Source organism: Pipra filicauda, unplaced genomic scaffold, assembly GCF_003945595.2.
Source record: "Pipra filicauda isolate LSUMZ 115617 unplaced genomic scaffold, ASM394559v2 scaffold47_size6085603_pilon, whole genome shotgun sequence".
NCBI lineage: Eukaryota > Metazoa > Chordata > Aves > Passeriformes > Pipridae > Pipra > Pipra filicauda.
In genome coordinates this window covers 3,256,000-3,270,610 of record NW_024104620.1, presented here as the reverse complement: position 1 = coordinate 3,270,610, position 14,611 = coordinate 3,256,000, and the positions used below count along the sequence as shown (strand labels likewise).

The following is a 14,611-nucleotide window of genomic DNA, read 5'->3' as shown; positions in this document are numbered from 1 at the left end:
TACTACATTTATGCCTCATTGTAATCCATTCATTGGTTTATGGACCCCGAGCCCTCCAGGGAGTGTCACAACTCCACATGATACTGCTGAGAGCTGTATTTTGCTTTTGGATTTCTGACTTAGCTGAAAGAAGTTTAAAAACACATGTAGCCTGACAACTCCCTATTGGCTATACAACCCAGGAGGGTCAAGAGCATAAACTGTTCCAGCAAAAGCCAGCTGTAACTTAGGCTCACTGTGAAGATCTGCCTGTTACAGACAGTAGCAGACAAGAAATTTATGCATTTTGCTAAATCCTCCGACTTTGGTTGAACTGTGCTTCATTTGGGGATCCATCATCACCAACATCACGCCTGTGCTTTTTGAGCAACATCAGAACACTGCAGGAAATTGCACTTTGGGGGGTCTCACTCTCCTTGTAGGACTCTATAGGACTTCCAGTCAGGCCCACTGACACCAGTAGGAACTGTGGTTAAAAGCTAAGGGACAGATACAATTCTGCAAACATCCCTTGTTCCCAATGCTGATTTTAAAGACAATTTAGTGCACAGTAGGGACAAATCTTCTCCTGTCTTTCACAACAGTGAGACATTAAATCAGACCTCAGCAATGCCACCTCCCCATCCTGACTAGTACCACTGCTTGTTGGACTTTGAACAGTTGGAAGTGGAAGAACTGTACATGTGGGCAAACATAATCTTCAACCAAAATGGGTAAAGAGTTTCCATTTTCTGGACTGTAGCACCTTTGGTTGCCAAAGAGATAGATCTATTTATTTATTTATTTATTTATTTAAATGATAGGTATCAGGATAGAAAGTTTAAGATATAGAATAGGGATATATAGGATCAAAATTGAAAGCCACGCGACTCTTTCTTCCATAATATTTTGGTTTTAGATATAGTTGAACAGGCCAGATAGGCCCAACACTCTTCTCTATGGTAGATCCATTCCTTTCTAACCTGAAGCTATGCTCTGCTCAACCTTAAATGTCTCAAGGTTTTCTCCTGGACAGGGTCCTACCTGCCCACCTGTGGGGACGTCCTCCAGCTGCTAAGCATCACTGGGGAAGGATGTCAACACAGAGTTTAACTGTTATAATTCAAAAATTGTTAAAGAAATATCAGCAAGGCACTTGGTAGCACTTGTTTTGTTGCATAACACAGAAGGCTGGATCTGTGTCTTGCAGTTAGAAATTAAACCAGCTCTATTCTGGGTTTCTAATATAGGAATGTGCACAACCCTGCTCTAAAAACAGAGTTGGGGCTCTAATGTGGAGTTGGCAACAGTCTTTGCTTACTCATATTGCGTTGTAGGCAGCTATCTTTGCATTTACTTTTTATCTTCAAGTGAGAGAAAACATTTGAAAATTAGATTCTTTAGCCTAAGGCACACTATCAGACACCTTTGGGTGTTACAGTCCATGGCTGTGTGGAAAACCCAGGGGCTCTCTTGGGAGATAAGTATAACACAACTATCTAACACCAACTTACTGAATTCTCAGCATGACTTATCTGCCTAACATAAAAATGGGATAATACAAAGGTGTGTGTGTGTATGTACATACATAGATGACTTTTATTCAGTAGTATTTTTACTGGTGTACATTGCACACATTTAAAAACACAATAATGATGAAAACCATAGGATTCCAGTGAATGCTCTTACTCATTCTTTTGTGTGATGAATCTCCAGTCTAAGAAGTGAGTAAAATTCTCTTGTTTTTGCAAAATTCATATTTGGTGTTATGAAACAGTGACATTAAGCAGTACTATGTGAAACAACAGAGACATTAATTTTAATAGGACACAAAACTATTGCTCTTACATATTTTTCCACTCTATTTTGCCATCTTAGCCGCAGGAATCTGCAGTTATATTTTTTTCCCCTGTCATTTCCACTATGTTTTCTTCCCCCAAACAGGTAACTTAAAAGCTTTTTCTTTTTTTGCCTCCATTTATTTTGGGCAAAATCTGAACCATTACTAAAGAAACATTCAGCAAATGGTGTACTCAAGGTATCTACAGAAACCATGAAAATCCTGAGTTGGATTTCAGAGTGATAAGTACTAAAACTTAGGAGACTAGTACATCCTTCATTGCTCTGACAGGAGCAATTGCTTAGTTTTCATGCCATGGTTTGACATGTATACCATGATATGCTACACTAAAATAGCACAAAACTTGCATGTGAATTGCTCAGGGACTCCCCAAAAGAGGTTGTTTAAGTATAGTCTGAAAAGGAACAAATTGCTTCTTACTTTGAAATATGCAAATTAAAAAATCTCAATGAAGTACAAATAATAAAACTGAAACATAACTGAGACATGGAAGAAATACATAATAATATTGACTTCTCATAAGAAAAACCTTAGTTGCTGGCAATAAAATGCACTGGATATCTGTTAGTTGAATTTTGGCTTAAGTAAAAGCATAAATATGAGTATCATTTGATATTTTCATGGAAGATAATTGTTTTAAGATTTGAAGCTACGGGAAGAATTTTGATTTGAATCATTGTCTTTGTATCTTAATGCTGACTGTGACCTGGAATGATGTAAGGAAGGTAGAAATTCAATCTCATCCCTTTTACTAGGGTTCACATAGACCCTCTGGTATTCTGAGGGCTTGGAAAGACAAAGTTGGCATACAGGGTTTTCCATATCTAATTTCCTTCCTTGGTGAAAATTCCCATAATTATTAATAACATTTACTATAGAGACATCCAAGACACTTGCAAAGTTTCTAGCAGAAACTTACTGTAAGCTGTGGACTTTGTGTTTTTAATGTATGATGTATCAGAATACAAAAATGCAACTGAAATGGAGATAATAAAAGGCACTATTGTGAACCATTTCTAGTGTGCAAATTCAGATACTCTTCAAACATCCATATATCATGAGGCTTTGAAAATTTTCAAAAAATATTGTGATGGTAGAAGTGCTCCTGTGCACAAAGCTCTGTCACTGGATTAGTGCTGGTTATGACCAGAGATCAACCACTCCTGCGAAGACAGTCCTGCAGGTCATGGATCAGGGCATTGAATAAAATGTTTTGTGAACTCCCCTGGTTAGTGGTAAAGAAGGAAAACCTGTCTGCTTAAAGAGCACCCTTTCAGCACCTTCCTGTTTGAATTCAAGTCTGTCTTGCAGTTTATTTGGGCTGGAGAATTTGAATGATTTTGTTTTCAGTGGTCAGAGGAGACGCTCAGCTTGTTCAAAGTTAAGTTTATGGGCTAAGTGAAAGCAGTTTTCAGTAGAGAAGGATGTATCTTATCTTTCTCCTAAGGTTTATTAAAAATATGTAACACCTGATAATTTAACACCAAATGAGTGGCTGCTAAATTTCCCCCTCTCTTTGTCTCTGTCTCACACACACAAACACAGGAATGCTTCTCTCCTGCCAAACTATGTGCCAAGATTTTGTTCACTTTAATCTCAATCATATGAGTTAGAGAACCACGAAACAAAGTTTCTACCAAGTATGCTGACAGATTTTTAGTTCTAGTGGCTCCACAGGGCATCACTACAAGTACACTCAGGAACTTTTCTCATTACAGATTTCTGAGCTGATCCGTTTTCCATTTAAGTCGACATGAGCAGTATCAACATGAAGAACTCAACACTTGCTAACTGATACCATACACTCATCAAAATTATTTCATTTCTAAGTAAACAAAAAGCTGTGGCACCTCCAACACCATTGTGTGGTTGCTGCTGGCACGGGAAAGCCAGTTGGTGGCAGCTACTTTGGCGCGTTATGTCACGTAACACCATGTCAGCTCAGGGCTGACAAATAGGAACATATGGTTTGAAATATCGGGGGGAATTTTTCCTGGGGAGGTGGAGGAAAGGGGCATGGAATAGCCCTTGTCTTTTGAGGACTTTCTAATCTTCTGAGTGAAGGCATCTCAGAGAAGACCCATCACCTTACCCTTGGTTTGGAGGGCTGCATGGTAATGTTGAGAACCACAGTATCACCTGTAAGCGACCCATAATCTGGGCAACTGAACAAGTTCCTGTTCTTTGTTTTTAAACCCTGAGAGAAAATTTGTGTATTTACATCTTTTTGCAAATATATAAAGCTGAAGGCCCTAAAACAACAAAACACTGAGCCATTTCCTCAACTGTAAGGAACAACTATTGACCACAGAAAAGATCTGTTCAGATCCTTAAAGAGAAGTCTCCATTTGTCTTGATGGACAGAGGCTTGTATCAATAAAGCAGGAATTATAGGAAGAAATAGCCTATATTCATTACAAAGCAGAATAAGCATGAGAAAGTAGTTTCTGATAGCAATATCTGTTTCTCATGAATTTTCTCATGAAATTTCAGTTATTTGAAATACATCACCTCTGACACCAAAAAAAAGAGTGCATGAAGGAATCATGAGGAGAGATCTGGATCAGGCTGGCTGGAGCAGCTCAGGATCCAAGAGGTATGGTTCTGTTGTGTTATGAAACCAAATGCTCACAGTTTGCTCTCATTTACATATGTCATTCCTCCCAAACCAGGGAGCATTGTTTGAGCAAAGACAAAAAGAAGTCAGTTTGCTATATAATTACATCCATGATCCGTATGGATCCTGGTTATAATAAAACAATCTTGCTGAGTGAATATACAACTGGAGACCTTTGAATTACTTGTTAGTTCCTTGGGGCTTTATCATGCAGGAGCCAGTTTAGGGACAATTCTGTTACTAGATTGCAAACAAAATCAGTTTCATAATTTCAGAGGAGCAAAACAAGCTAAAAAATCTTCTCTTAAAGAAGGGAAAGCCTTGACATAAAGCCTCCTTTTTAAGCTGCCCTCCTCCTTTGCCCTGTGCCTTCCTCCTGTTGGTACAATTTCTCTCACTTAGGTATCAATCCCATTAGACTGCAGTATTATATGGTTAAAACATTGATGTAACACAAGCTGCTACAGCAAATAATTGAAGTAATAAAATACAACTGCAGTTATTTGCTCTCTTGAATTTCAGGCAGAAAAAAAAAAAGGAAAGGGTTTGCTTTTTTTTAAACTGACCCCACAGTGTTGCATACAGACAGCAAAACTTTTTTAGAGTGTTTTCTTTTCTTGCTGTAAAACTTTTTTGAAAAAATTGTCGTGCAGTTGTAGTAACTTTGTTTTTTTTCCCACAGGAAAAACGATCAGTTTGCATTGTAGAATTATGCCTTCATAATTTTACTTTAAAAATATAACTTTATATTTAAGCGACAGAGATATTGAAAGAATCTGAAACTACACCTCTTTTTTTTTTTCCTTTAAAGAAACTTGATGGACCTAGTGTGTGTGTGTGTGTGTGTGTGTGTGTGTGTGTGTGTGTGTGTGTGTGTGTGTGAGTGAACATCTCCTTCAGGCTAAGACTCATTTTGTCAAGTGTTAGCCCAAAGTGTTCTATTAATGGCTGAACTGTAAAGTCTGACTAAAAGGGGTTTGCAGTGGAAATCCTGCCAGCTCCTTGCCTGTGTGTGTGCTGTACTAGGGCATAGAGCCTCACAGCCTTGCCTTATTCAGGAGGAAAAGAGAGGATTTTTGTCTCTGTCTCTTTACCTTTTTCATGGCTAGGAGGTGGATGCCCTCATGTGTGAGGTTCCCTGAATCTGCCTCTTACCAGGGGGTATGTCAGGACCTTCATTCTCTCTTTGGCACAGAGCAAGCAACACACACAGTGAGCTGGCTTTAAATTTCTCTAGACTTTTTGTTTCAGCGCGTACAAGTGTCAACTACTTGATTTACAAAGTGTATTAACATTATTTTAATATCTAGAAAACATTGTTTGATTCTTTTTTATTTCGTAGGTTAAGTGGTTTGTTTTATTTATTAAGCCTATTGAACAAGATTTTATGGAAAATTCAGAAGACAAAATGCCCTGTTTTCCTCTACATGTTCACAAATAGATATATTATACAATGCTAGAAAAAGGCAAAAGGCCAAACTCATCTCTGGTGTAATTCCAGTAAAAGCAATAAAATTACACAAGGCATGAATTTGGCCCAGGCACTGTAAATGTTACTCTGGTGCACACCGAGTGTCTGCTTGTTGTTACTGGCACGGCTTAAAATACAAATCCCCCTTTTTTTTTTCATAGAAATGGATATATTTCTCTGGAACAGATTAATCAATGAACCAGGTATCAGGTAACTATGACAAAGACAACAACTGCTTCAAACGCCTGCCTGTTTTATGGCTTTTTCTTCTTCGAACTAACTTAGAGTCTCTGTTTTCCAATTTTTAAATAATTATATATTTATTCTCTTTTGTGTCTTGCCATTGCAAAGCTTTTATTCCTTTTTTTTTTTCAGTTGGATTTTTTTTTTTTGCTGTTGTCTCCTTTTCTCTAATTTGTCTTGTATGCCCTTCCGTGATGTTTCCTGTTGACACTTCTTGATATTTTTTCTAACTCAGAATGTGGCTTTCTAGCAGACACAGAGGCCCCAGAGTGAATACCCTTCAGAGCCAACTCTGACTTGGACCTTGCACAACACTATTAACTGGCTCTTACTCTAAGAAAGGTGGCTATAGCGGGATTGCCTGAGCCTGAAGACAGAAATGGTTGAGGAAAGCTTGCCAACATGTTCGCACTGAATTCAACCGCTCTTAATTTCCACTCAAAAGAAGAATTTAAAAAAAAAAAAAAAAAAGCACCAAACATTTTAAATCACAAACTTTTTCAAGGGCTTTTCTCAGAACTTTGTTGTTTTATATTGCATTCATCTGTATGTTTGAGTTTATGCTCGTTGGCCACTTTAAAGTAAACATAGTTCAATGCCCTCAGAAACAGATTTCTTCAGCCCATTAGAATTCCCTGAAAAAGGCTTTATCTGCTGAACTGCTGGATATTTTTGTGTGTGTGTAATTTTTTTTCTATCAGTTTGTTTCCTTTTTTTTTCTTTTCTTTTACATTCAGTGCATATAAAGGTTGAGAGCAGAAGCCTCCTTGGAACAAGACAGAATCATAAAAGACTTCAGGAATCTCATCACGAGCTAAACAGTACAAATTGCACATTCTTCATGGAAGTATTAGCTTTTAGTGCGTGCCTGGATCCAAGCATAATAGATTATCCCAAAGTGGGAAAGAATGAACAGTACAAAATTAGCAGAACTGGGAGCTCAGATCATTTGGTGGAGCAACATGATCTCTGCACTTTCAGGGTACTGAATTCTAAAGCCACTGGAAACAGTATGTAAAATTACATCAGGGTAAGCAAGGAAGCATGTGTAGACCTGGGAGAATCAAAAAAGAGCTTGGAAAATACATTTCCAGAGGAAAATAAGTACCGAAGATCAGTGAATGAGCTTGTAGGAAACAAACTGCTATTCATGAAGAATTTCTTGCTTTGAGGACAGAAAGATACGACAGAGGGAAAACATAGATAAAATACATTTCAGTGGTTGTTCAGTGGCCAAGTCCTGTTGGAGAATAATCCTGCACTCAGACAGAAATATAAAATGGCACAGAGTAGGTCAGTCTCCTGAGGTTTCCCTTCTTCTCAAGGAAGCCCTGCCAGAACAAATCCTTTATGCCACTGGCTGGTGGGTTTGGTCTAACCGTGCTGGGAGTAGCCCAGGAACACTGTGCATTTACTGGGAGCCCCAAGATGGTGGTGAACATACTCTGGCAGAACTACCCTGTACTTTCCTGCCTCCTCCCTCAGGTCCTTAGGAATGGGAATGAATTATTTTTGAGAACCAAACAGATAGAAATTGCTTAAGTTAAATACAACCCTGAGGAGCATGTTGATGAACACAAATCTGATACTGAGGAGTACTATAGTGCATATAGGGATGGAGGTGGGTGGTGGAGTCCCCATCCCTGGAGGGGTTTAAAAACTGTGCAGACGTGGCACTTGGGGACATGGTTTAATGGTGGGCTTGGCAGTGCTGAGTTAATTGTTGGACTCAATGATCTTAGAGGCCTTTTCCCACCTAAACAATTCTGTAAGCTTTTAGGGATTTTGTACAGTGGTTATTAATCCATACCTTGGCTGCACATTCTGCCATCCTCAATGTTTTATAATCCACTAACTACACCATACCAAAGACAATGATCCCAGCATGGGAGTCATCAGCTTTAGAAGGTATTTGGGATTTTTTTTTTTTTAAATTATTCTGCTGTGTTCTCCTCTATTAGAAAATGAGATTGCATTAGACTGTTTTAAAAACTCATATTTTTCCTAGCTATATAAATATATTCACAATACTTTATATTTCTTAAAACTCATTTCCTCTTTGCTTAACTCCTTGAGATAAGTGAACTCTCCTCTGTGTAAACACTGTACCAGAATACTGACTACCTTTTAAGCGATATATGATTTAGAAGGTAATGAAATATCACTTTCTTTTTTCTTTTTTTTTTTTTTTTTATTATAAATAGGTTTTAAAGTGCTTTTAGCTGCACTTTAGCTTTTAGATTAAGAGATAAAACTGATGAAAGGGACACAACCTTCTGTCACAGGGCAGCATGGCATTTGGGAGGTGAGGTAGTTTAAAATACCATTTTTATCTTCATTTCTCTCCATTGGGATGACTGTATTTCTTTTATACATCCCATAAGGTACTTTATCTTTGCCATAAAGGTATTTTCTTCCTTAAACACTGAATATTCTGCAGTATGAGACTGTGTGTCTGCATGTCTGCAATGATCTTTTGCACAATCAAAGCACAGCTAAGGACATTAAATTAATTAAAGACAAACTGAGTATTGGTTTTAGGTATTTTGGGGTGTCAAAATTTGGAAGCCTATGAGAAATCTGAATTTTTGAGAGCAAGCACTTAAAAATTCTTGCAAAACCATATCTTCTTAAATATTGCACATCCAGTCTTTAAGTGCCTAAAGGTCCCTTCTGAGGTCTCACTGGTCCTACCTCAGCAGACCAACTCCCCCCCAAGCCAAAAGCCCATACTCAGGAGTTTTTTTGTCGCTGTTCTTATTTAACATGATTTGTTCACTGGGGCTCAGAGCAATGAAACCCAGTAAATAATACTTTGGACAAACAGAGAAGATAACAAAAGGAAATAGTTAAGGTACTATAATAATTTTAGCCATTCTTTTTTCAGGTCACTATAATCTGCCCAAAGATAACTAATTGTTCAAAGTAAACATTCCATTCTGACCACAAAAGGAATCCATTACACAAACATATAATTCACAGTCATTTTTAGTGGGTTGTAAACAGTTTGGAATGAGCATAAAATGGGACAAAAATCAAAGTGAGCATTTAGAAATGAAAAAGTGTTTGCTACAAAAGGTCAGTCCCTTTACTTGGCAAACTATGTAGAAAAGCCTGGGAAAATGTTGAACACACAAGCAGTAAGGGAATTTTAAAGCCAACAACCTCCCTGTTTCTTTAAACAGACATCGGAACCTATAACTGGATCCTGTCAAACAAACGACAGCAAAAAAACATAACAGCTGCTAAGAAGTAAAGTTGAAAGATAAAGTTTTCTAAGCTAAGAACCTTCTCAGAAGTGGACTAAAGGTCTTTCTTAAATCTTTAAGCAAGGTTATGGATCCCAGGGTGGCTTTTAGGCATTGAATCAAATATGTAATTTTGTGTATCGTTCCTGTCAGAGCATCCTGTGCTCCAAGAAAAGCAACAGAAAACAGTATCTGCAACATCCAGCTCTGAATGGGAACGGTACCTGCAATCATCAGCTTTGCTGGCTGCAGTGTCATTTTTCAAGTCAGTTAGGTTGATTTGAGAACACTAACTTGGATTTGGGAATGGAGGGAGAAAATGAAGGATGTTTCAAAAGAGAGATGAAAGTTAAATTATATGTCCCTGGAGCATTAGGGATGTATTTCTTTACAAATCCTAAGCCACACTGGATACCCTCAATACGTTTCGGATACAGACTGCTCAGGGTGTTCATTTACTCTGTCATTAGACACACAGACAAATGATCTTCCCTGGAAAAGAGTTTAGTATCAGACTGTTTTCACACGATGAAACACTACTATGAGAAGTTCTGGATGGCACGTTGTTTAGGTACAACACAGACTGACATTTTAATTTTTTTTAATGCGTTCTACTCATGCCGTTCACATATTAAAAAAAAAAAAAAGCAAAAAAAGACAGCCAAGACTTTCAAAGGGTCATGGATAACAAAATAAATAGGCGACTCCAGAAATGACTGGGAAGAATATCTGGCCTAGAAACACCAAAATGTCTTGCAATGGGCCCCACCCTTGGCGGGAGTGCTCAGCATGTGAGTTATAGTGTACTGGGAGGATTGTCCCAGGCTTTCCTCGCTGTACTGCTCAGCTCAGGGTTGGTGCTACCTGTCAGATGCTTCCCAGGGAAAAGAAAAAGGAGATTGAATACAGAATGAAATACAGGAATACAGACTGAAAAAGTCAGGTCAACAGATAGCCCCAGAAAAGTCTGAGGTCTACCCAAGGTAAGTAAGGATGGGAAGTCAAAAGAAGACACTGAAAAACCAAGGAATATGCTCTTCCAGGAAAAATTTTCCCTTGAAGTCCCTGAGAAAGTAGAAAATGAAGAAATGCTGGAGATTTTTGAGTATCCACGGTATTACTTCAACTTGATTGCTGTATGGTACAGAATAATTCTCTTAGCCTCACTAGGTTACACCAAAGATATGGGAGATTTTTCTATTTAAGATGTTGCATGAGATACCAAGGCTACAACACTCTTGGCCAAGATACTGTTGACTTCAGTGGTACAGGTCTGGATAGCTCAATAATTGGGACTAGAAGTTCATCAAAAATTGTGAATGAATAATTCAGTAATTATTATCAGTAATTCATAAGTACAGGAAGAATGAAGGGAAAAAAATGAGCTTGCTTAAAAAAAATAAAAATTAAATGTGACAATTGCCTTTCAAGTTTCCAGGAACAGGCACTTTTCCATTGCCTCTTTTTATTAAACTCCACTGTCAGCTCTGCAAGATGGCTGAGAAAATGGAGAAAGACCTTCTGCGTCTCAGTCCTACTTCAATAACTAAAAATACCAAAGGAGGCTGAAAAAAATGGAACTCACTCCATTTTTTTTCACATTCACAAGTGAATCCTTGTTGAATAGATAAATATGCATTATGGTATGAGCTTTTTAGAGCAGACCTTATAAAGCACCCCTGTCCTGAAATGATGAAGAAGCAAAGTCGGGGATAAATGACCAAAATCTGATCTAAGTTAGAGCAGAATAGTAGTAGAATAAATATCCTTTTGATATTCATTTTAAAATAGTGTAACTGAACAGGAAATCTTGCCAATGGTTAATGCCAACCTCCACATTTTTATTCTGTGGGAGAATATTGCTACAGTTGGCTATTGTGTGTAACCTCTTTACACAGGAAAATGTACTAATTAATATGGTTTATTCAGATCCCTGCTAGACTCTATTTCTGTGCACAGTGATAATGTTTTAAAAATCAGAAAAACAAATAGAAAATCGGTAGGTGAATAATAATGAAATCCATGAGCTGATAACTAAGAACACAACCGTTCAGTGAAATATGAATGTTTTGTAAGTAACATTTAGGGATGGTCTCTTAAGGTCTTTTTTTCCTAATAATTCTTTATCTTAAGCGAAGCACGCAAGTAACATTTTTGGTACAGTTACAGTGTGTAGATGATATATTTTCTAAATAGGAAAAAAAGCTTTTCTAGCCCAGCCAATATGCCAGCTGTACTGAGTATCTAGGCCATCTTACTAAGACTATGAAAGTAAACATACAGTTTTCATTAAATGTGCCTTTCCCATAATTGGTACATAAGTATTTCCCATGACTCTGCAGTTGAGTATCTTGGCTGGAGGCATATCTGGCCATTAAGAGGAGGGCTTCAGATCTGTTGAGTCTCAGCCATGCCGGGAGACTTGGCACCTCCACATACTGCTTCCTAATACCAACCCCGGTATAAAATGTCATCAGAAGCTTGCATAAACATTGGACTTAGCTTCACATAAATTACTGCTGTCCTGAGATAGTTTATGCCAGAACTTAGTAAAAACAACACTTTGGGTAAATAGAATGTGAGTAAATGCAAGCATCTTAATCCAAGAAAACGATAATAGAAAAAAACCCGCGTATCAAATATAAACTCATAAATATAGTGATAAAGTAAAATTTTTGTCTCATGCCATATGATTAGCTTCTATTTACATGTTAGTCTAACTAAAAAGGGTAGACTTCTCTAAGTCACAGCAAGTTTGAAGGAAACACAAGAACAACAATGCAATTCTCATAAGGATGAACTCCTTTGAAGGAACAGTGATACGTTTAGTTTCTAATATTAATACTTTTTTGATAATCACATAGACAGTAAATATTTAACTATGTTAACTATTTTTCTATTACAGTTCAGCAGTGCAGAAACCTCTGGCCTCACTTCTCCTGGGAGGAGTGGTCAGATACCACAAAACGTCTATGAAATATCCAACGCATCTTTTGGAGAACCTGTGCTGAGATCGTAACCAAGCAGTCCTTTAGGCATGTTCTGCATGGTGTGGCATTTTTACAATCTAATCTCTGCCTTTCCTTTTCATGTTCTGAATTTCTCCTCACAATTCCTCCTCTATTAATAGTCACTTCACACATTTCTCCCCTTTCTTTATCCAGCCTCCAGCCTCCCTCCAAAAAAACCCAAAGCTACTATCTCCCCCTACCGAACAATCTCCGATTTGTTTCAGTCTCTGACTTCCTGCCAATTATTCTGGGAGTAATAATATCCCAGTGCTCTCTTTGCTGTATAATTAAAGCATGAATTTCCCTGAGTTTGAAACTCCAGGGTAGTTTTATTGCACCTTTCACTATAAAACCAGGTAACAATGGCGGAATTAAAATAGCTTTTTTCCTTTGCGGATAACGCTCTAAGTATCTTTTTATTTTTCATGGGTTCTCTTGTTCTGAGACTCCAGTATATGGCAGTGACAATGGGTTCACCCAGCCTTATTCTGAAAATAAATTTTCTATCTTTTGCAAGATATATGTTTCCCCAGATCCCTGGAACAAGTTGTAAACTTGTAACAGATGGTGATGAAGCCTCACATTTTTATACAATACATTTTAAGATTCTGCATCTACCGCATGTACCTTCCAAAGAAAATGACCTTCAGTGAGAGAAGATACACTCTGCAGAGAGGAAGGCAGGCAACGGTGTTAAGTACATCTTTTTTCATACTATAAAAATCCTTCTTATTAATCAAAACTTGTAATGAGGATGGATACTCATTCCAATAGTTTTATAGTATCATGGCTTTTAAGAGAACTGTAAAAATTAGACACCTGCACTCATTAAAAAAAAAAAAAAATGGCCACATCAGAATAACATTTATTTTGGCTGAATGCAGTTCAGGACTTAGGAAAAAGTATTGGCGTTACACTCACCAGAGACTTCAGAATGAAAGTTACTGACGTTTTATCGACATTTAGCTTTTACTTACCCAGAGAAAGACTAAACCAACAACATGTCAAACAAAATATAAGGAATAATCAGCATCAACGGGTGCTATTAGTGTCTTATCATATAAAGAAAATGAAGATACAGAATGTGATATGTTTCAGTTCATAACTATATTATGAATTGAACTGTCTTCCTGCCCTGGAAATCTGAGCAGAGTTATGAGGTAAAAGTTTAGATTACTATCGGAAAAAAAAGTATTAAATAATAAGGTACGCACCTCTTTTTTCAACAGCTTTTATGCACAGTCTTACAAACTGAGGGACTGTAGATTTCTCGTGCTCACAGACCAAGTGCAAATGGGAACCAAAAATTTGATCTAGATTTGGAAAACAAGAGGAAAATACATTAAGAGATATTATTAGTAGTGGGATTTTTGTCTCTTCTCAGCTTGCCTATTAATTTAAAACTCAGATATCGAAGATAGACAGGCAAAGTTGGAAGAAAATCCTTTTTGAGTCCTAGTGGTCATTAGCTTCTGCCACAGAACCAAATCCCTCAACATCTGCTGCTCACAGTGCTTGGATACTTCCCTCTGGATTCGAGTTTCAATTTCTACTTACACCATGACCTTGACCTTTCGAGGGCTTGGAGATCTCTGGACCTGCCATAAAAGATGTGGCCATATGTTTGGACTCGCCATAAAAAAATGAAGGCCTTTCTAGAGCCACAAATCCCTCACTTGTTGATTGTAAAATCCTACATGATATCAACTACTGGTCCAACCTAGAAACTTATCTTGTTGGGTGGCCTGCCTCTTCCACACATTTGGAAGTTCCACTTTTGCATGGAGTACCATAGAAGTGAAAGGGCTTCATTACATTGCTTCGTCAGGACTTAGTACCATTTCATCTCATCTTTACAAAAGCTTTTTTTTTTTAATCATCAAATTAAGTGCTTAAAAAAATAGAAGATACTAGATATCTTTGGATGAGGACTGCATTTACACCAAGTCTAACTTTTGATTAGTGTTACTTCCTTCATGAAGAAGCATTTAAACAGACAATGCTACCTTTTAGGTTTTATGATTTCAAAGTTTTGCTGAACTTTGTATGTTGATCTTGAAACACATCTGTATGAGCAGGTTGAACTCTTCAGATTACTAATTAGCTCCCTCCACCTCATTTCCACTCTATATGTTTGAGAAATTATGAAAAGAGCAATCAGTAACGGGGACGATGTCAGCT

General features: G+C 37.6%; 1 protein-coding gene across 1 annotated transcript in view; it reads right to left on the bottom strand.

Annotated features, from left to right (window-relative positions):
* Nucleotides 1-14,611, bottom strand: part of ARHGAP15 (Rho GTPase activating protein 15) — a 331,328-nt gene that overhangs the window by 116,445 nt on the left and 200,272 nt on the right. The window contains exon 11 of the mRNA XM_027749003.2: nucleotides 13,645-13,743. Within this exon, the coding sequence (XP_027604804.1) occupies nucleotides 13,645-13,743 (99 nt within the window). The remainder of the gene's footprint in view (nucleotides 1-13,644; nucleotides 13,744-14,611) is intronic.